The following is a 21,911-nucleotide window of genomic DNA, read 5'->3' as shown; positions in this document are numbered from 1 at the left end:
CAGGTTCGTATGGAATTCCCATATATATTATACGATACACGTATATCTTGAATGAATCTGAAACTTAGTACACGGATGATCGTTGTGTATTTTCCTTGAATGCAGGTAATAAATCAATATTCAATACGAAACCAGCGTCCGTTTGTTCTCGATTTTCAATACAATATCGTGATCAACGCTGTGTATTATCATACATCCCAGTCAATTGTACAATTTCTATACGAAGAAAACGTTTTGTAACCCAAAATAATTCAGTTGTTATTATTCAGAAATTTGAATGAACATTTGGCACGTAACTCAGGACACCCAGGTATATAATAATACTTACGTAAATGTATTTATTTACCTCTGAGATTTTGGCATCGGTGGTTTTGGTGAATTTAATTAATCGATTACCGTGCCAAGCGAGACAATTCGGAGCGTATAGATTGGAAGAAAGGAAGGTTTATATAATTGTATTTCCCATTCATTTTTGTCTGTCCGTTTTTCCGTACGTTCTATGTATTTCAATCGACTTATCTCTTCCCGCCTCTGTGTAGAGGGTATGAAGTTTTATCTAATCTTTTGTTATTTTAGAAATATTTTGCATTGTGTTATGCGTACCTAAGAACTGTAAAAATAAGGGGATTTTTTAGAAAACAAACTTGAAATCTGGAAAGCGGTATAAATTATATATTTAGCAAAATTATTCCAAGGAAGTTACTTGTCTTTGATTTTCTCCAGTCGATGCTTTGACAGTTTTCAAATTTAATCGCAACTCGTGGATTATCTGCTGAAAATTCCATATTTTCGTGAATTATTTATAAAACAGAACTCATAATAGTTCACGTAGTACTGTTCGAAACCGATTGTTATATTTGGAAAAAACTTCATTACCATCGCATGTTGCGTAACGTGTTGAAAATCTTAATTATTTATCTTTCCTTTTTAATTTCCCCTATAACACTTTGTAAAGAAAAATTTAAGAAATTTGAGGGTTGCATATTGGTCTGAAAATTTTAACCATGATTGACGATGTTCGTAACAGAGTCAAAAGGTGGTCAATGAAATTTTTCTAATATGACTGAGCTTAATGGTTTCGGATTAGGTAGTAGAGATAACACAACCTCAGCATTAATATCTAGTCTTTTCACATACTCGATGATGATTATTATCTTTGAAACACCAATATAGTTTTGCGAACATGAACTAATCTTTTAGTCAATTCTTACAAAATATGCCATAGTTGGCACTTGGAACTTTTCACCTCGCATTGTCACAGTTTCGACAAATTTAAGGAACACCCGAGTGCGCGTGAGCAAAGTTTTTTTTTCTGTTTATACAGTCTGGCCAACTCTGTCCGTCGGACTTTGGCGCGAACAGGCGATAAGCGCAATCTTTTCGAGGTTAGGTACACTAAAATGCAGGTCCCTCACATTTTGGCCATCTCAAATTCTGAACGCAACGTAATCTCGAGACGCCTGCGAATTTTGACGACAAATATACAACAAACTCGGTGAAAATTGGTTGAATGTACGAATGAAATCACATGATTTAGCCCATGTGTGTTCGAGTGTTCAGTTTCCTGACATCATCACGGTACGAATATTCTATTACGTCAGACTTCAGCGATCACCTTATCCTACGGACGATTTTTCATCACTCCATCGAAACGATGTGTATCAGTTTATCACATATCTCGTTATTGGCTCGTTTCGCGTTTGAATAGTCGAGGTTATGTCACGCGGCAGATGGAAGTAAAGATGTTACTCAACGTCATCGATCTCTCACGTCTGTTACTTCACCCGCATTGACGAGTCAGTGATAAGAATTCTGTTCCTACGAAGCTTCGAAAGCCTGACGAAAACCACGGAAACAACACCGTCGAGTGTACCCGAAACGGCGTGGCGGGGGAGGGAGGGGGGGGATACACGCGCGTTTCCTCGCAGTTCCGTACCTTATAGGTTGATATTAGTTTCTCGTCGAGCAAGTTGTTAAAAACAAATGCGAAAAGTGGACGCTACCGGTAAACGAGGAGTGGTGGCAGCGGTGCGGCGTGTGCCTGCGTGTGTGACTGCCAGTGAAAGAGAAAAGGGGGGCGTCGCGACGCGCGGCAACCGGCGGGTGAAACGCGGCTGTTGCCATGGCGACAGACGCTTGTTAAAACGTTCGTTGGCCGTGCGTCGGTGGCGGTGGGGGCGGCTGGCTGGATGGCTGGGTGGAGGCCAACGTCCCGCAGCCACCCAGGGTCGACCCACCCACACCCGGAGCCACGGGGTTACAGTTCCCGATTGATTAGAACCGCGTATCTCGGTGTTTGCATGGATTCAGTTTCCAGGGAAAATCCTGTGGGAAGCTTCCTGGATCATTATATGAATTTAGCGCTAGAGCGGGGTGTAGTTGCCGGACTGCCGATTGCCATGGGTGCGGCATCCGGTGATCTGCGTAGAATTTTGCTCGAGGGAGTCGTGAATTTAATCTGCTCGAAATCAAGCTGTTAAATCAAACAAACTGGATTAACTTGAATAACGGGGAATCTTATTGTTAATCGAGGTGATACCGTTGGAAATCAATACGAATCACCCCAGAGCACGTGATAGAAATGAAAAAATTAGTCCTCGATGGTTGTAAATCGTACAGGAAATCACTCTGAGGCTTGGTAATCGTCAAATGGTTTCGATTCGTTATTTATTTATTTTTATTTTTTGTTGTTTGCGTTGGTTTTTAGAGATTTTCTGTGATTTTCTGTGATTTTGTCCAACCCGGAAATCGAGGGTAACACAGAAAGGTAGAATTTACAATCGGTAGAAATCAATGTTAACCCCCTTACCAGTGTGGCAAAATTTTAGTGCCACTATTGTGTCAGAAAAAAATTTTGATAAATTTATCATGTAATCTTATTTTAAAGGTTCTTGTGATCACTGAATTTGTAAATGAAATCAGATTTGTACAATTCAAAATGACGGATCTAATGTAGCGATTGATATAAAAAATAATAAAAAGACTAAAGATACAAATTATTGTCGAAATCCAACTACTTTTCGTATTTTTTTCCCACCATATTGGGTCCACCATTTTGAATTTTGGGAATCTGATTTCAGGATCAGATTCAGCGACCTCAAAAGCTATGAGTTGCCAAACAACAGTCTAATCGAGTTAGTAAAGACTTGGTTTTTTTTTTTTCTTTTAAATGCCCACACATGAGTCGTAACACAAAAATGGTACTACCGTTTTTCGCCGATATGTGTGTCAATCGTTCTCAAGGGGTCGATGAATTGAAATCATTCGATTGATTCCAAAGTCGCCCTTCGTTTCGAACACTCGAAATTTCAGACCAATATTGTAATAGGGATCTTTACTCCTAGGGTAATTCCTAAACTTTGTCAAACAACCCAGATATGCATGACAAAAAGTTTCAAGTACAGTTTCTCTATTCGGTTTAGTCACACCTTTCGTAAGGTTCTTGTGTATTTAGAAATTCTCAATATCATGCTGAAAACATAGAACTCGACTCTGAATCATGCATGATACACCGTTTAATCACATGATAATTAGTTTATAATAAATTTGTTCATATGTAATAAAATCGAAGAAAATCAGGCGCTTTTCATGTTCAAAAAGTGATGTTCCAGATCGTCCTTATATTTTTTCCATTTAATTCGATATCGGTAATCGTTAATAATAATTATATGGATGTGAAAAGTTGACAATTTTTCAGCAAAAATTACTCGCCAAGCGCAGGATTCGGAATTTGGGAATTGATCACGATGTTTTGATTCAATTGTTGGCGTTTCTCACCCTTTCAAAACGAAACCTAAATTCACAAATAAGCAAACACAATATTTACGAATAATTTTCGATGTTGTTTTGTTTGTAATAGTATGTTTTTATTTCGAGTAAAATTGAAATATATTTAGGAAGAAAAATTCTGACAAAGGAAAGAGCATATCGACAATCCTATTCTGTAAATAAGATTGCCGAAATCAATATTCAAAATCCCCGGCAAATTAGGGGCCAGTTGTACAGTGGATTGACCTTATTCACTAGACATTGTATTCAAACGTAGGTCAGCAACGAAATCGTTAACCAATTTAATTAAGTAATGAATCAATTCCCTTTGTATGGATCTAACAAAATGTAAAAGAGTAGCGTGAAGAGTACTTATGATTACCGTAAGAAGCCATTCAAATAATGTGTCACGTTCTGCTGACCACAGATAGAGGAAGAGCAGGGGGTCGAAGGTTTTGGCATAATTAGTTACATCTAAAGGACAAGGGAAAAGGGTAAAAAATGTTACGTCATATTTTTCACATATTAATTCAAATACGGCTAAAACGAAGAGATTATGTTTTCAAATGGGGGAGTTAGAAACGCATGTTTTGCGACTTATCACAATTAGAAAAAAAAATAGTAACCAATTAAAATTCTTCCGGACCGTAGTACAGTGATCTACAAATAAAAAAATTTTATTCGGTGTTGTTCCAAGTGTGTTAGAAGAGAAGAGGTGAAACTGAGCAATGATGCAAATTTTCGATGAATATTTCCGTCGCTTCGCGAAGAAGGGTGGATTGTTATTAAATAAAAATAAATTACAGTTTTCTCTGTTATCATTCCGTTATAAAACAATTATACAACCCATACAAACACCCGGAGGGCGACATTCGGGCAGTCTTGAAGCGTACAAAATTAACGAACAGGTAGATGAACCAAAAATTGGGAATGAAATAAAAATATATTGTAGGCAATTTTGCACTTCTCATTACATCATCCGAAGTGTTCTCTTTAGATATAATGTATGTGTATTAGTTATCTATTATTTAGGACAAACTTTTTTACGATTTTTTTATGATTTCACGCAATTTCGAACGATTTCATAACCACATCTTTACGTCATTTCCGGCGAATTCACGACATTTAAACTCTTACGGCTTGATAAAGTCTTATGCTATTTGAAATATCCTCTGCTGAATTCACATGGTTTCGAGCGTGAAACTTATCCTGTTTTACGGTTATTTTGAGTGATTGCCAATTGCTTTCAATATCAAGTTTCTAACATGTACCAGTGATTTCGAAAGTCAAAAGTCTCGAAAGTTTGGCTACCAGTGACCACCATGGGGCACTGTTTCTTACTAGACACGCTTTTCAGAATGAACCGTTTAAAAAAGTCGATCGCCAAAAAGATCAGATCAAAGAATCTGTATCATATCTTGCATATTACGAGGAAAAGTAAGGTTTAAGCAATAAGCCAAGAAGCTGCTCCGGTTCTCCCAAATTACAACAATGTTACGTACAAAAGGAAATCACTTCACACGGTTCGTGAAGAAATTTTTACGCCTTTCCTCAGCGATGAGCAAGATGAATTGTAAATTTGTAACTAGGTTAACCAAACGCATTTTCATCAATTCATCGAAGTATGCGTGTTATTCAATGGAATTTAATGTTTTACGGTTGTGAATCTGTTTCAGACAATGCAGTTTCGCAACCGATCTCAATGGGCACTGGAAGACGTGCTACCGGATACCACCACCACACTTCCGAGGTTGGGGCGGTTCTCAGCCCTAGAGGCAGGTTAGTAACTGGAGTATTGTCAAATCGCGTTTCTCTTTGAATGCGGATGAAATATCACGTGCCGCGTTGTGTTGTCGCAGCCGTTCGTCAGGCTGTGCATTGAACGAAGATGATATTGTTACTTCGAGAGGATCGCAGTCCAACAATGTACGACGTGCGAAACGCTGTGCTACTATTCAAATGACGGCGGATCGCGAAGAGTTTACTCACCTGCTTGGTTTTGCAAAATGTGGAAGTGTAAATCGAGAAATAACCGAGTTTACGATGATTTTATTTTGCTATTGATTGTCGATTAGGGATGTACTGGCTGTACATTCTCAACCAAAAGTGAATCTCGTCGACGATATTGAATACTTTGTGATGAGATCAAAATCGGAAAAAATTAACCACAATAAAGGCGAAAAGAAGATTAAATTTGAATAATGATAATGCCGAAAAGTTATCGATAAATTGTTTGAACAAAATATTGTTCCGAATATTGAATTACTTTGACTTCTGAATTGTAATGTAGAACGTTTTTACGAAAACGTATCCAAAATTCACGAGTATTCCTCTATTTTTAAAAATTTATCATTTTCGAAAATGAAACAATTCTTTAATAATTCATGTGCATTCAGATACATCAACGAATTCATTTTGCTTGAAAACAAAATATTCCCTAAGAATTTGTGAAACTATATTTTGTTTCAATAATTTATTAGTAACTCTTGGGTTTATTATTCGTGAAAATTAATTTTCTTCTCGTCTTTATTGTGGTTGATTTTTTTCTGATATTTATCAAATCATGAAGTCTCCAATATTGTTGACGAGACTCACCTTTGGTTGAGAATGTACAGCCAGTACATCGTGAATAGTGCGGCTCACGCTTATTCATCTAAACATACAGTCTTATAGTCAATCTTCATAATCCTCAGTTTTCCAATCTAAAGTCGAGAATAAATAATAAATCTTGACGATTATCGGCCAACCAACCTCCGTAAACAACGTTTTTCTTCATCGTTTCCCATTGAACTGATCAACTCACACAGCTTGTTATTTACTCACGGAAATTTACAAGTTTAATCTTGCCATACCATTCGACTTATCGAACAGATGGTGGGTAGATATAAAATAACAGTTTTTAATCCAATCATGTTTCGGATAGTCGTATTCTGGCGGGAAAAATCACGAATGGACTTTCAATTTTCTCAATAGAAATCGATAATCGTGAAGCTTTTCCCTTTGAGATTCGACAATCCGATTGACAAAAGCCGTGAACGAAGTTGGTCGTGTAATAATGTTGCTTGTAATTTCTCAAATTTATAGTAAATCAACGCGAAATGCGTTTGAAAATAATCGAATCTTGAGTAAAAAAGAAAGGCACAAAAAGGAGAAAGAAAAAAAACAGAAGTTTAGTTCAGCTGCGAAAAACGATTATTTCGTAATCCTGCGTAAACCGGGATAATAAATATTTTCAGTAGTGGGTCGTTCGTCAGGGTCGAGATTGACGTCACGCTTATAATTCGGATACATTCAGCGGGTGCGCAAAAAGTTGTTACCAACACGAGAAGAAAAAAAAAACCCAAACGACTAGAAAAAAGACGCTTCAGACACGTCTCATTGCCGGCTGTAAATCTTTCAATTGAACACAAACTGCTCTCGATTTCGCCCCCTATCCGCTCTCCCGAGTCATTCGATCCGGTATTATTTCACATCTCATCAACGCTTATCATCATATTTCAGCGAAACCGGAGGTCTTGGCGTTAAAATGGTCGAGTACGTTCTGGGATCAAGTCCCACCACCCCAAAAGACTTGGAGCCTCGAATGGGTTCCCTGAGATTGGTGAGTAAGCTTTTAATGTATAGTCTGCAAAGATTTTGCATTATGTATATTATTAATGTCATTTGTCCGTTGAAGGTTCTCATTAACTTTGTTTCATCTGCTCTGTTCCTGCTCTGTATCGTTGTACGTTGCGATCTTTTCAATTTACTCAATTAACAAGAGCGTTTAACTTTGAATGATGATAATCAAGAGCTAAGTTGTCACATCAATATTTAGGCTATCGTTAGCCATTTTCTCATACAGACGTGTTGTTGTTTAGCTTACAATCAACTTTATCTTTGATTCGAAAATGAATATTAATCAACCGCGCATCAATTCGTATCATTATTTGTACTTGTTTTTCTTGGCAGACTGTTGTATACTTTTCAATTTGAGACGTGATTTTCACGTGTATTTTCCCACTGGATACTAGTCTATTATTTAATATGGTCAATGTATGATATCTGCGCACGGTAATTTTATGTCAAACTAGTCGCATAAAATCTAGGGCGGTGTGATTAATCGATTAATTGCACGACTTCAATGAACTATCAAATATACGTATTGTTATACGCTCGTTTTTGTTTGCAACTTTTATTAACTATCAAAACGCAAACCATGTACAATACTCTTCTAAACTTTGAGTCAATCGAGAACACGAATGTTTGTTCACTTCGTCTTCGTAGATCTGAAAACAGAAATAGATATCTTGATATTCCATTTGCAAAAACCGTACATCGTGACGAATTACGGAGAAATAATTAACGAGTCGCATCAAATTTTGGACAAGATTTGAATCAATCGAGATATGCACCTACAATTTGTCATCTGAGTCGAAAAGTGGGAACTCGTTTGTCGCAGGTCAAGGTTGGGTAGCCTCGTAATTCTGAATTGCAAAGTTGCAACGCCCACACTCATACATGCATAGTTTTGCTTGGCTAGATAGTTGGAGCGCAATTCGCGTCTCGTTAGCCGGATATCATCATTCCGCGTACAGAGGTGGCGAGTCATATCGTACGCATTGGATTCACTCACGTATAGTCGTTGTTTTGTTATTGTTCTTTATTTATTTATTTATTTTTTTTTTGTCGATTGTTTAGAACACGGACGGAGACAAAAAAGAGAAAGAGAAGGGTTCGGCGAGCCCCTTCGATGGTTCTAAGGACGACAACGGACCCCAGGGCAATGGACTGGGCCCCCAAAATGGCCTTGACGACGACAAAGGATTTAAGTGAGTTTCACATCAAGTAACCACGTTTCTCTTTACTACACACTGATTTTAATCTCTCGTACGGCTCGTTAATTTCATCATTCTCTTCTTTCAATTTTATGATGTTTTTTTTTTTTTTTTCTCTAATTCTGCTCGGACAAATTTCCCGACGAATGAACACGGAGATAAAATTAGAGGCGAAATTCAGACCGTTGTTTCCTCGCAACTGAGGATCATCGTCGTCGAGTCATGCGACGACGACGACGAAAATAAATTTTATTCCTTTATAGAGCGGCGTCGCGATCACCGCATGTCCTTGAAGTATTTAAATACTTTAACAATGCAAAGTCCGAATATTTTAAAACGTCGGTTATGAATTATGCGGGGAAAATAATACACCAGGTTAGAAGTTTTAGACGAGTTTATCGGGTACGAAGTCGATTATATGATCCGTTCACCGTTGTATTAACGTAAAAAAAAAAAAAAAATTTAATTCTAAACAAGATTGAAGTTAGCAAAGGTAATGTGTAACGAAATCCTTTTCAAAATCTCAATATTTTGCAAATTTAGAATAACCTGGAAGTAGTCGACTTTGCAAAATATCAGCCTGTTCTCTCTTTAACACGGTCTATTCCATTTCAGACGGATAACAGTCCGAAAGTTGCGGAATAACGAGTTTTTCTGAAATTACATTCTTACATGAACCTTGCGAACTTCTTGATTATTCTCAGAGTTTCAAGCGATTTCGTTATACGGAAAGAAAAGAAAGCGTGATAACCGATTTATCAAAGTCGGTAAGACTTGGAAGTTCAACATCCCGTGTTACAGTTTTTGCGCTAATTTGAATTTAGATCGTAACAATTTTGCGCACATGCGCCGAAAAATGCAACAGATTTCGCCAGAACTAAATCAAGTATATAAATTTTGATAAAAAAAAAAATAATCAGTCGATTGTCAACTGTTATAATGTTGATCCCGTTTCTTTGATGGTTATTTCTAGTTTATTTTTCAATTATTTACCCATTGCCACTTAAATTCCAATGAGATCGACAGTCTAAGATCTCTTGAACTTGACAACTTGATAGAAAAGGCATTCAAATGAAACAGTTTGCCTACTGTTACGCTATTAATTTATACCTGAATATGAATTACAAGTTAATTACCTTAATTCTGAGTCATGTCTGAAATTACGTCAAGTTCCTCGACTACTGATAAAACTTACTTCGTTTTATACGATATAACGATTTGAATTACATTTGACACGATTGAAAGGTGCTTTATAAAAATCGTTAATTGCCGTTGGCTCTTCGATTGCTAATGCCCATTAACTACCGTTCGGTATACGTTAACTACGTGAAGTTATTTCAGCATTATATTCCCCAAGTCTGAAATTGAAACGTAGGAATCTGGAGCAATTCTTTTGGATAAACCCGCACGAAATTCTTGAAAATCTCGGTCCGTAAGTCATTAGCCCTAAATTCGACGATACGTCGATAAATGCGATTAGCCCATAACATGCAATCTTTGAACGTAATATACGGTTGTGTGTGTGTATTTCTGTTGCTTGATGAGCCGATGCTATAAGCCTTCCCTATTATGCATATGCGTCAAGATTCTCATGGAATATCCAAATAGATTTTACTATGCTAGAAAGTAGTACGTTATACATAGGGATTTTTTTTTGAAAGTGAAAGAGGGAAGATAACAGAGGCGGTGAAAACTTTTTACATCAATCACACTAGATGTATGATTGTATTATATGCGGTGGACATGCGCTGAAGTGACTAATTTCTCAAAGTTCCTTGCCGCTTGGCGTTTTCAACAAAATTTAGCTCGTACTTCAACCCTTATCACAGAGATGGCATCGAGAAATCTGATTTGCATGTTTGAAATAGGAAATGGGATGCTTACGAGTAATATTAGAGGTGTTCTCTTCTTCGCCCTAAGTAAATCCATCCTTTGTTTTAATTAGGACGATGAACACTTCGTAAAGGTGTAAGTTGATTACTAGGTGTTATTTTCAAATGCACTGACAATTTCCACGAATAGACAACGTAGATTCAAATGTTTCTAACATATGTATCGATCCATCAACTTTTGAATAGATTTTTCAGATCATAATCTTCTTGTTTGACTGCAATTCGTATATGTCATGGTATGTACACAGGATATGAACGATCTTTCACTTTTAGGTCTTTAAGAGAATGATATAATTACTCCTTACCGATTGAGTAAAATATCAGTTATTTTTATTATTATCAAAAAAACCTACACAGCGCTCATGCGAAAATACCGCAGTAATGGATAAGCTTCGGAAATACTTAAATTAAATGACACTTAACACTTTTGGTAAAGACCGACTGTAGGATACACTTAAGCCTTACGATTTAGACAAACACATTCATCAGTTTTATCACATTTTCGAATTGAAACTTTGTCTTAAGAATTTTAGCACTTTCCATCTTTGAAACATATATGGTCTTATTTTTTTTTACCGAGAACAGTTGCTAAAAATCGAAGACAGATTCGACTCGAAAACATGAGAAAATTGACGAACGTGTTTATCTTGAACGGTAAAATCTACAAATTTTACCATCTTCATATCACTACTGTACACTGTTAGAAATGCGGTGTTAAATATAACACCGACAATATTCTATAGCAGTCCACACCATTTTGGCATTGATTTTAAGACAACTCGGTGTCAAGAATCGAACGATTTACACCGACGATGTTTAATTTTACACTAATAGGTGTGGACTTTCATTGACACCGTGAATTTTCTAACAGTGTACATTACAACATATCCCGATTGGAGCCAGTAGAAATTCGATCCTAAAAAATCTTGCCGAGAGTTGGCGGATCGGCTTGTACACAAGCGCATACGCGTATACCTTACAAGCATCGTAATAGAAGGTGTTACAGCTGTCAAGGGCGGGCAATGAGCGCTCTCGATGTTCCACGCTGCCGATGACAGTAGAATCGAGTCCGGGATCCCCCACTTCTCATCAATCCCTCCTTCGTTCTTCGGCTGCTCGCGTTTTTTAGCCTTTGACTGCCATCTGACGGCCGTGCGGTGAACGATGATCAAAGTCCCGGCTGCCGACGCTGCCTGCATCACCGGCATTATTTTATCAGCTGCGGGTGTTTCGGGATTAAATTAGCCAATCGAATACCGCGAACCGTTTGAGCATTTGGCAGTTCGTTCCGCTAACACTTTCGGAGGAGGTAAACTGCTTCTCTTTTTCACATATAATTTCCTGCAATATAGCTAATTTTACGAATAGTTTTCCATTTATTGTTGATGGTTTTTTTATTTATTTATTTTATCTTTTTTTTTCGGATTAGGAACACGCACATTGTAATACTGAGGCTATTTTTGAGAAACCTAGATTCTTCCTAGACATGATTTCAGATTATTATCGAAGTAACAAATCTGAGAAATGCCCGGAATTTCACTTTGCCTTTTGATTTGCAGCGCATTTTTACAGTTCTGTGATTTTGGTTGGCAAAATTGGATTTTTTTTTCCTGCTTTATATTACTGCGTGTATTTGATGTATGTTTTTCAAATCATGTGAAAAAAAAATCATTTTTTCGAACACACAAGCTTGCCACAACCCTGTTAATGATTTCTTTTTTTTCTATTTTCTCGTAACGAATAAAAATCGCTGTGTGGGTAAAAAATATTTCTGAAACGTGTTTCCGTTGCTCATTTAGTAATGTTATTTTATTTAACATGAGCATATTTTTTGTTGCCCGCAAGTTATTTGTATTTATTTTGTTTTCATTACTCATTTTGATTGGTTCACTTTGGTGTTCAGAGCGTGTTGCAAAAATGCAATTCATTTTCTTAGATTGACTCTTATCGATCCTAATCTCTCTTCTACCCGTACCTTATACATATTATACTCTATGCGGTGTGTCCGCGAGCCAAATCCGTTTTCGAAGGTCAAGATTGCCGTATTCTTATGCGAAGGCGTACCGCGTGGTTACGTTACGTGTTACAAGATTCTTTATTATTTGCAAATCGATCCTTTGTATGCGGTCACGCGTGTTTATGCACTATAAATATAATACATTCTTAATCAAACGAATGTGCAATGTGGAAAAGAAACACAGATTATTGTGAAGCAACTTCGATAGCAACGGTCATTGTATTCCATTGAAATTTATCACTCCCTTGATAAATTATAAATGTATAATAGAATTTTCATACTTACGCACGTTTCAAATATTGCTGTAACTTTATGAAGGTTTTTTACAGATCGTTAAAGTAAACCTAAAAACGATAATTATTGACTGTAAATTATTTCAATATTCGTTCGATAAATTGACTATGTATTGAATACAAATTACTGACCCGAGTTACGATTCTTTTCCTTCCATTCTAGAATTTTTTCATTTCGACTTCAACTCCCCCCTCCCCCCTCCATATGCCAACGCGATATTATACAAATGGATATCTGCAAGTAATATCAGCGTCACCCGATACTCCGTTGTATAATAAAATGGTCTCTACGAGTTGGTCAATTTTGTAAAAGGATCAAATAGTGGGCCGTGCGAGAAATCAAATTTCGCTGTATAATTTCGAAATGGATTTGTCACCTGAAACACTATATTACAACCAAATAGACACAATGTCGGGATGAAATTATTACGTAAATAAAACCGCATCATTCGTATAATACCTCGCCGCTTTTCCTGCCACCACCTCTTCTATTTGCTCGCTAATTACTTCACCCCCCCGTCAGATCCTTTTCATCCGGCAATCAAACGTTGACCGTTAATTTCAACGCGCGTGTTACACGATAATTAATGGTTTAAATTTCATCATAATTTTGACAAATTGTCGGAATATTAGCGGAATTCCATTACCTCGGGTAATTAACGCGCATCTATCTAAGTTTAAATTGGGTTATTTTTTGAATTTTTCCCTTACCCGAGAAGATTTTCATTTTTCGAATAACCAGAATTAAGACAATGAAAAACTATGATTTTTATTCTTATTGCAAAATATCTGGCCTCGTTACGCATGAATTGTTACCTATTTTAAACTCACGAGTCTTTGCGTATTTTATCGTCATCTTTTGCAGGACATTGCGGGAAAATTTTTTTCTCCTTTTCTCGATACGATGTCACGTGATATCGTATCGTATTTTCAAGCCTGTTTCTTTCGTACACGAATCTCATTTTTACCGTCGACCTATAAATAAATAAAAAGAAAAAAAAAGAAAAAAAAAAGAAAAAAACACGAAGCGAATAAAAATCACTGGTGTAAGTGGCACATCGTTTTGATCGTAGATTCGTTGTTTTACGTGTAATAAATCAACGTTGAAGCGTGATCCCTGCTCAACTTTGACACTTCGATATGTCTTCGTGTGTGTTTGCATTTTCTCTCTCTGATCGCTTGCCTTCTTACGACATTACCCATTCTTACAATTCTTTTACCTTTTCTTATTTACACACTTGAACACGATTTGTTGAAGTGCGTATATTTTCATATCATTAACGTCGAAGTTTCGCAGGTATCTGGGAAAGTCGACGCGTTCATGTATCACTCATTGCATACAGTGTTGTTACGTTGCGTTATAATAGAGGATATCAATGCGCGACGACGGTGTTCAGAAACGAATAAAAGTATTACATAGGTACGCAATTTCTTAAGGCAGAGAAATCATTAGCGTTAAATAGTGAAATGATAATCCGATATATGTACTTTATACGTATATGTACGTCGATACAGCACCTATACATATGTCTATTATAACGTATATGAATAATAATGATAATGATGATAGATAAAATGATTTTATAACGCGTGAAATGCACCAACTACTTTACGGCGTGTTAGACACCTCAGTGTGCATGCCAATAACTGAGAAAAAAAACTCACATATAAATATATATGTATGTATATGTGTGCAGGCATGCATCGTTTTTGTGACTTCGAAAGAAGTTTCGAAAGAGAAATTTGTATACCGTTGACGGCGTGTATATATCGCAGGGAAAAATTTAAACCGCAAATAACACGAAATCGATACTTTTACATACGCGTATATTCGTGTATACAGATACGGGATTGTAATGTAGGTACATAAATATACATCTATGTACGTGTATATCTGCACGCACGAGAAGAAAAAAAAATTATTATTCGTTAACGGCACTGAGACACGATAAGAGTTTTTCACATTTCTTCCTTCATTTACCTGTATACTTGAAGAACGTAAAAAAAAAAATAAATAAATAAATAAACAAAAATAAATAAATAATGAAAAATGAAAGAAATGAAGTACAACAAAAAATTCACCCCATCGTGCTAGCCGTGAAGTTATGCCGAATTCGTTGGTTATACTTTCCTTATCTTTTGGTTTTATTATTCCACGAATCTCACGAGATTTTTCGTCATCAACTTGGTACAGTTTTACATTGTTGACTTAACGAACCGTGGGTATTTGCAGCCTTTTGTATTCCGGATTTTCGTTCTCTTAGTTCCAAGAAGTGTCTTCAAAATGCATTCCGTTTTACTTTTCTTATTCCTTTTCCATCCACCTTACTCGATGTCACGATTCGAGCCGAGCTTAAAGTACAGTAGACTATTCTAAATTTAGGCAATGTTCTTTTATTCTGGTAAAAAAAGTTGTTTAAACAATAGTTTTGAACGTACACGGTACAAAAATTTATCGTAAAGTACGCGCAACATTTTTACCTGAAGTTTAAAAGGTACCTATCACAAACGCGTGACTTTTACCCACTTAAATAATAATTTTAGTTTGCTAACAACTTTCATTGCGCTGACCCGAAACAGTCCAATACACAAGTCTACGGCCAAAAACCCCGGAGAATTTTCTCCAGGCTTCGTTTAGTATATAGGAAAAGAAAAAAAAAAACTGTAAGAAAATAAAAGTGCTTTTAAATCCTGGTAATGCACAGGTATATAACAGACTCCTATGTTTATATAATATATGTATGTGTATAAGGTATGCGTATATCCCCCACGTCACAAGTATCAATTGTTTCTCGTCCCCGACTATACGAGGTTTCGCATTATGTCTATCCCCCCCCTTTTTTTGGCGCCCTCTTCATTTTTTCAACCCCTTCGTACAACTGCGGCGACTTTTGTCGTCTCCCCATTTCGTCTCTTCACCTTCTTACCGCAGTTGCTGCGGCGCACGACGGGTTTGCAAAAAAAAAAAAAAAAGAAAAAAGTACATATCCACTCGAAATAGCCGTCTAAAAATGGAGAGGAAAAACGTGTAAGAAAAAGGTATTTTTTTTTTTTAACGGGAAGGGAAAGGAAGGGCGAGGATTTTGGATGTCTGAAAACACATGTACGCAATTGCGCATAGAGTATAAACGAAGCTGTCGCGTTTTACGAATATGTGCAGGTGTGTCGGTAGACTTTTGGCACTTCTTTGTTTGTCACTTTAACGACCGTTTAATGCGAATCTCAAAACGCGGCAACAACTATCACTTTGAGGCTAGTTTCTTTTGAATTTACCGGTTTTGGACACAAATCCTTTCGCTGCACTAGCTCGCAGTGCAGATGACGATGGTTAACCACCGTCATTATTCGAAAGTCTCGGAGACTCCTGCGAGTAAGTAAGCTAGGTTGTTGAAAAGAAGAAAGAAGGGAACGGAAGAAGATGAATTAGTACGTAGTAGAAGTGTCGACTTGTGTAAAAGTTTCAATAATTCACCTACCGTGTTCACGTAACCGACCACAGTTACATTGCAACTGTTATGAGGAATTGTTGTTGCAACTGTATATAGGTACGTGTACAAAGAAATCTCGACGCTATTATGCCATTTATGAAAGTTGAAATTCTACGACTCGCATTGCCCTTTTCAATTATATAACTATGAACTATCGTGACAGAAGCAAAAAGAGAGGTTCGTCCAAGACATTAGCATCCGGGATAACGACACGATTTTACATGTCGTTCCTGCGTTGTAATTAGCCAACAATTCATCCGAGGTGACGATTATTCGTAATTTTTTCATTGTATCATACTGAGGTATGAAATCTGTTCGATACAGGTGGCGTTGATTTAAATTATTTTCTCATTTCCGTATTTTTCGGTCGTCTTCGCCGAATCATCCTGTACATGAAAAACAAAAAGACATGCGCTTATAGGCATTTTATTATACCCATTCATACTGTATTAACCTCTGTATAACGTATATTATAGTCGGGATTGAATTATTCCTTTATGCATAGGTGAGTGAATTAACCGCGTGGAAGTTTGCTAATTGATTTCAATTGAATTTGCTCGAACTGTACTCATGTTTCGGAATTTGTTGCCGGAATTTAATATACATAGTTTGTATAATCTTTGCAGCGTATTTTAAAACAGCTATTATACCCAACTAGTTGATTATTTTTTGTTCTCTTCCTATACCTTATCCGGCAGTTTTCGTTGCAATTAGGTTAATGCGTACATCAATATCTTAATACGATCGATTCAGTCGTCGTGGTTGTACTTCTGATTTTTGTCCTTTGTTTTTTTTTTTTTTTTTAGTATCCTAATTTAAACGTTATTTTATTTCTTAAGAAATACATTTTTTTCTCATCTGTATTTTTTGACCGTAGAATTGGAAGGCAAGTGAATTCGGAATATGGGAAAAATTTTAATGCCGTCGCGTACGGAATTTCTTTATGGGCATAAAAAGTAAATTATAGCATCGATTCTTTTTAAATAATGATATAAATTTCTCAATACAAATATAATTGCACCAAAACACGTATAATTGAACAGCAACCTGTAGTTGCGAATGCACTTTTAATCGTTTCGTTCGAAAGTTTTATTCGATCTTTAGTGAAAGGATTCAAATCATAAAACAGATAATACAGTTGAAGGCAAACTTTTTGCTATTCTTTTCTGCTGAAACCGGCGAGACACGCTTGCTTGGCATTTATAAATTGTTTTTCTTGTATTGCAAACTGTAACTCGGAAAATGAGTATTTAATATATGTAATGCAGAGTTATGCACTGCTCGCAAATGGACTGGGAATTCAAAATTACCATCAAGGATACTTTTCAATATATATATATATATAGTTTCAACCTCGTGTGTACAATTGATGAAGACAAATGAACGTGTATCAATTTTTCAGGAAAACTTTGTAAGGTTTGTGAGGTAACGAAAATTCATAATCTTGAAGAAAAAATTGCAAGTAGATATTTCACAGCCTTTTTCATGTTTTAAAAATTTTTTTGGTGTTTTTTTTCGCCGGGAATAATCGTCATAAATTTGTCTACATATATTATCGGTGCAGGAAAAGTATTTGAACGCTGCGTTTAGGTTACAATATGCAATTAACTATACATTTTGATTGCGAATTACAGTCTTGGCAATGATAGAACATCTCATATAATTGCCTCCAAAATTTAGTCGAAAGAAGTAGTATCTACAGAGATAAAATCACATGTTGCGTTGCTCAATTTCTTGTAATCGTTAATTCAAATTCACATCAATGATCCAGAATGGTTTTCGAACATGCGCAAGGAGGTATAATTGAAATTTCAAGTATCGTTGCGTAGTAAGCAGCGTGTCTACCTTTGATACTATCGATTCAAGCATTTCGGGGTTCCTGCTTTCCTCCATAAATTGACGGGGCATGCCGAGGTTGAATATTCTAACCATACATAGTATTAAAGTTTGAAACCAAATTTTGGATATTCGGATATTGACTTCATCGAACTATATAGACGAAAATCAGTTAGCCGAATTCCTCAGTCCGGAAACAACCGCGCAGTAGAGCGGACGTATGAGAATCGCGCTCCGCAGATTTAGAGTATTGGGTTCTCTACCTCCTGATCCTGCGCTCCGGGTCCGCTTCCTGGTGCAACTCGACTTCCAGGACAAGCGCTCCGTAGTTTCTGCGCTCAAAGTCCTCTAACTGGAGAAACTCGACTTCAGGGACAAGCGCTTCGTAGTTTCTGTGATCCGGGTTCACTACCTGGTGAAACTGGACTTCCAGGACAAGCGCTCTGTGGTTCCTGCGCTCCAGATCCGCTACCTGGTGAAACTCAACTTCCAGGACAAGTGCTCCGTAGTTTCTGCGTTCCAGGTCCTCCACCTGGTGCATCTTGACATCCAGGAAAAGCGCTCCGTAGTTCTGGCTGTCCAGGTCTTTGACCTGGTGACTTTTGACTAAGCGCTGCGTAGTTCCTGCGCTCCAGGTCCACTACCTGGTGAAACTCGACTTCCAGGACAAGCGCTCCGTGGTTTTGGCTGTGCAGGTCCTTTACCTTGTCGATTTCGACCTCCAGAACTAGTGCTTCGTAGTTACTGCACTCGAGGTCCGCAACTTGATGAAACCTGACTTCACGGACCAGCGGAGTAACATTTATTACCCATTGAACAATCCTCAAGCAGAAAGGGCGTGAGGTATCTGGTAAATCTCGTATCATCTGGTAAAATACTGACAACGAGTAAGCGAGCGCACGAGCACAAAAACCAGCTAGACTAGGCATTCGACCCCGAGCGAGCTTTAGCGAGCGAGGGTTTTAAAGCTAGTATTTCATAAATTTCAACGGCGCGAAGTCTGTTACCTGTCTGTAATAAATGTACGCAGAACTTCCTGCCCCGACCTCAATCATCTCTATAACTACATATCGTAGTTATTGATTATCCACCATTCGAATAAAGCGTTTGAATATTTTTACAACAGACAAATTTTGTAGAAAAAGACGTTCCAATTCTTTGCTAAATGTTTCTAGTTTTCTATTTGGCGCACGAAAATATGGAACCCCTGCATGATTGCCGATTAACAGCGATAATTAATCTCGTAACTCCGACTCTCCATCTATGAGTAATGAATAATATACACCTGACAGCGAAACCTTGCGCTAGAAGCACAACTTGAATTGCTTAACTCGATTGGAAGTAATAGAAGAGCCGTTAACTCGCTGTTTCCAATCCCTATCTGTTCTTTCCTGTTCGTCTTGCTGGCATAAACAAAACCGCGACTACAAAAGAAAATAAAAATAATTGTGCAGCAAGTTGTTCTTAGTCTTCCGTTTTCGCAGGTAAGCTTTCAGTTTCCTTCCGTGCTATATTAATATGTCCGCATGTGTAATGCAGTATTTTATATACCTACCCGGTACTACAGCTTATGTGGGTATAATTTACATTATAACCAACTATTACTTCACTCGCGTCGATCACCTAACGTGGAGTTATGCAAGTTAAAAAAAAGAGAGAGAGAGATAGAACAATGTTATACGGACGATGGTAAATCTTCACATGTGTACGAGGCTGTAGCTCACAGCATATATAACCCACTGATCGATCGACACGAATTCTCTATTGCGTAAGCCGCTTGATACCCGCGATGCCGTATGTTGGGATACAGGTACGCAGGGTTGTCCGCCTTTAATTAAACAAGGAGCGAAACCCACGATTTTTATAGTTGTAGCTGCTTCTCCTTGCGAATTGGAGCTTTCATTTGTTCCATTTTGTTTTATAACATCTCGCACGATGTGGGACATTCTATACCATTTCAATTTAGCCGTGACCCTCATCGTTTTCGATTTCATTATCTTGCCGCTATGTTGTGTACAGCTGTGGAGCATCGAAAAAACACGATTAGCAACGTTTGAATTGAAAGAAATAGTCAGACTTTTTACAGTAATAGATCAACTGGCGATATCATTGTCAAGCATAATTTATTTCAATGCACAGTAAATTCTTCGTAGAAACAAAAAAAAAAACATAGATTTTCGAATTTGGAGCTGAAGTGGGTGTATCTATAGCTTTATGTGTGAGATACAAGCGAATCAATTTTTATTAAGAAAATTCGAATCAAACTGAGTAAGGAACAACAAAGATCCCGAACTTGCGGATTTTTTTTTCCCCCTCTCTTTGCCCGGTCAACTTTTTCTATCAAATTACTTGAACTTTTGTTAATTTTTTTTTTTTTTTTATATCGATATGCTCGCATATCTATGTCGATCTATAGGCTAAAAATGTTGAGTTCTTCACAAAGGATTCACTGTGCAAATTTCTTTCAAGACTATTGTGGCCCACCTCAATGATTTCGCGAAGCGTACGATCACCACATGCAAAAAAAAGTATGTTCAGTTTACCAAATACGGTGATCAAACATGACGGACGAAATGTTCTGCTGATGCGAATACTAATGGTTTCATCGAATAGACTAGACTGTTCTTCCGATCACTATTTTATTGCATGGAATCACATTTCTTTCGCCGTATTTGGTAAATTAGTCGAGTGCCTTTTTTTTTTTTTAGAGCTAATTTTTTCTTTAATCTAAATTGAAACCTTGCGAATCATGTTTTTTTTACACGCAACAACATACTGACAAGAAAGTGAGATTAAAAATGGTGAAGGTCATGGCGAGGATAGATACACGGCATGAGAATTAATTTTTATGCCAATTTTTGTTTCGTACCATCGTTATAGCTCAAATTTTTGCTTGCGCAAAGAAAACCGATGTTAACGCAATAGATTCGATCTTGTCAATATGAAAAATGCAGACTATTTTATTTACCGCCAGCTTTTTTACACCTGATTAATTTTTTTTCTCACTTCGCGTTTCGTGGAGAGGCTGCGTTTAAACTGCGTTAAAACGATGCTTGTTACTACGCTTATTAATATGTACTACAGTTGAACGATACGTCGAAGTATTATTGGCGCGAGGAGAATGTTTCAAGAGTTTTATTTTAATAGTATATTTTTTAATTTATTTGAAAATAGAGACAGACAGAGAGAGAGAGAGAGATAGAGCGAAAGAGTGAGACCCGGATTTAATTTTGCTTTTTCTTTTTTACCAGGACTTTTAGTCAAGGCACAATTTATATCTTGAGAAAAGCAACTTCTTCGCAAATATTACAAGAATTCAGTCAGTGACTGGTGTGTGCTGTTAGACCAAAAACGTACTAGAAATGAAGTGTAGCTTTGCTGTTCTCATTATTATAACATCACAGAAACAAAACTTTGACAAGTTGTCTGAAATTTATCATTAATATTATCGAAATCTTGTAAAAATTTTATACAATAGAACATCGGCCGCTCAAATCGCATTGGCGACTCCATCCTTCGGTTTTAATTCGAATAACATCCGCCTTTTAAGTTGTTACACTCGATACAATGATTTTGAATTTTGTGTATTGTTCTTGACAAAGGGGTTCACGGTTAAAAATATAAAATCACAGACTCCGGACTTTGTTTCACCCTGTGATAGGCACCATCTGTTTCTTCACTTCAAAGAGAGGCCAATAATAAACATAGTAAGATAGGGTAATGTTGAGCTTCCAATTTTGAAAGCCACATTGATGCAGGTTACGTAGATATGCGAGCTCAAAGTCTTTCTTCTTTTCGTT

General features: G+C 37.0%; 1 protein-coding gene across 8 annotated transcripts in view; it reads left to right on the top strand.

The window, feature by feature from the left end:
- LOC124181623 (maternal protein pumilio) overlaps positions 1-21,911 on the top strand; it is a 106,535-nt gene that overhangs the window by 30,486 nt on the left and 54,138 nt on the right. For all 8 annotated transcript variants that reach the window (XM_046568347.1, XM_046568345.1, XM_046568344.1 and 5 more), the window contains 3 exons: positions 5,445-5,547; positions 7,270-7,369; positions 8,449-8,579. In XM_046568347.1, coding sequence (XP_046424303.1) covers positions 5,445-5,547; positions 7,270-7,369; positions 8,449-8,579 — 334 coding nt within the window. The remainder of the gene's footprint in view (positions 1-5,444; positions 5,548-7,269; positions 7,370-8,448; positions 8,580-21,911) is intronic.

Source organism: Neodiprion fabricii, chromosome 4 (assembly GCF_021155785.1).
Source record: "Neodiprion fabricii isolate iyNeoFabr1 chromosome 4, iyNeoFabr1.1, whole genome shotgun sequence".
NCBI classification, from domain to species: domain Eukaryota; kingdom Metazoa; phylum Arthropoda; class Insecta; order Hymenoptera; family Diprionidae; genus Neodiprion; species Neodiprion fabricii.
This window is presented reverse-complemented; position numbering and strand designations above follow the sequence as displayed.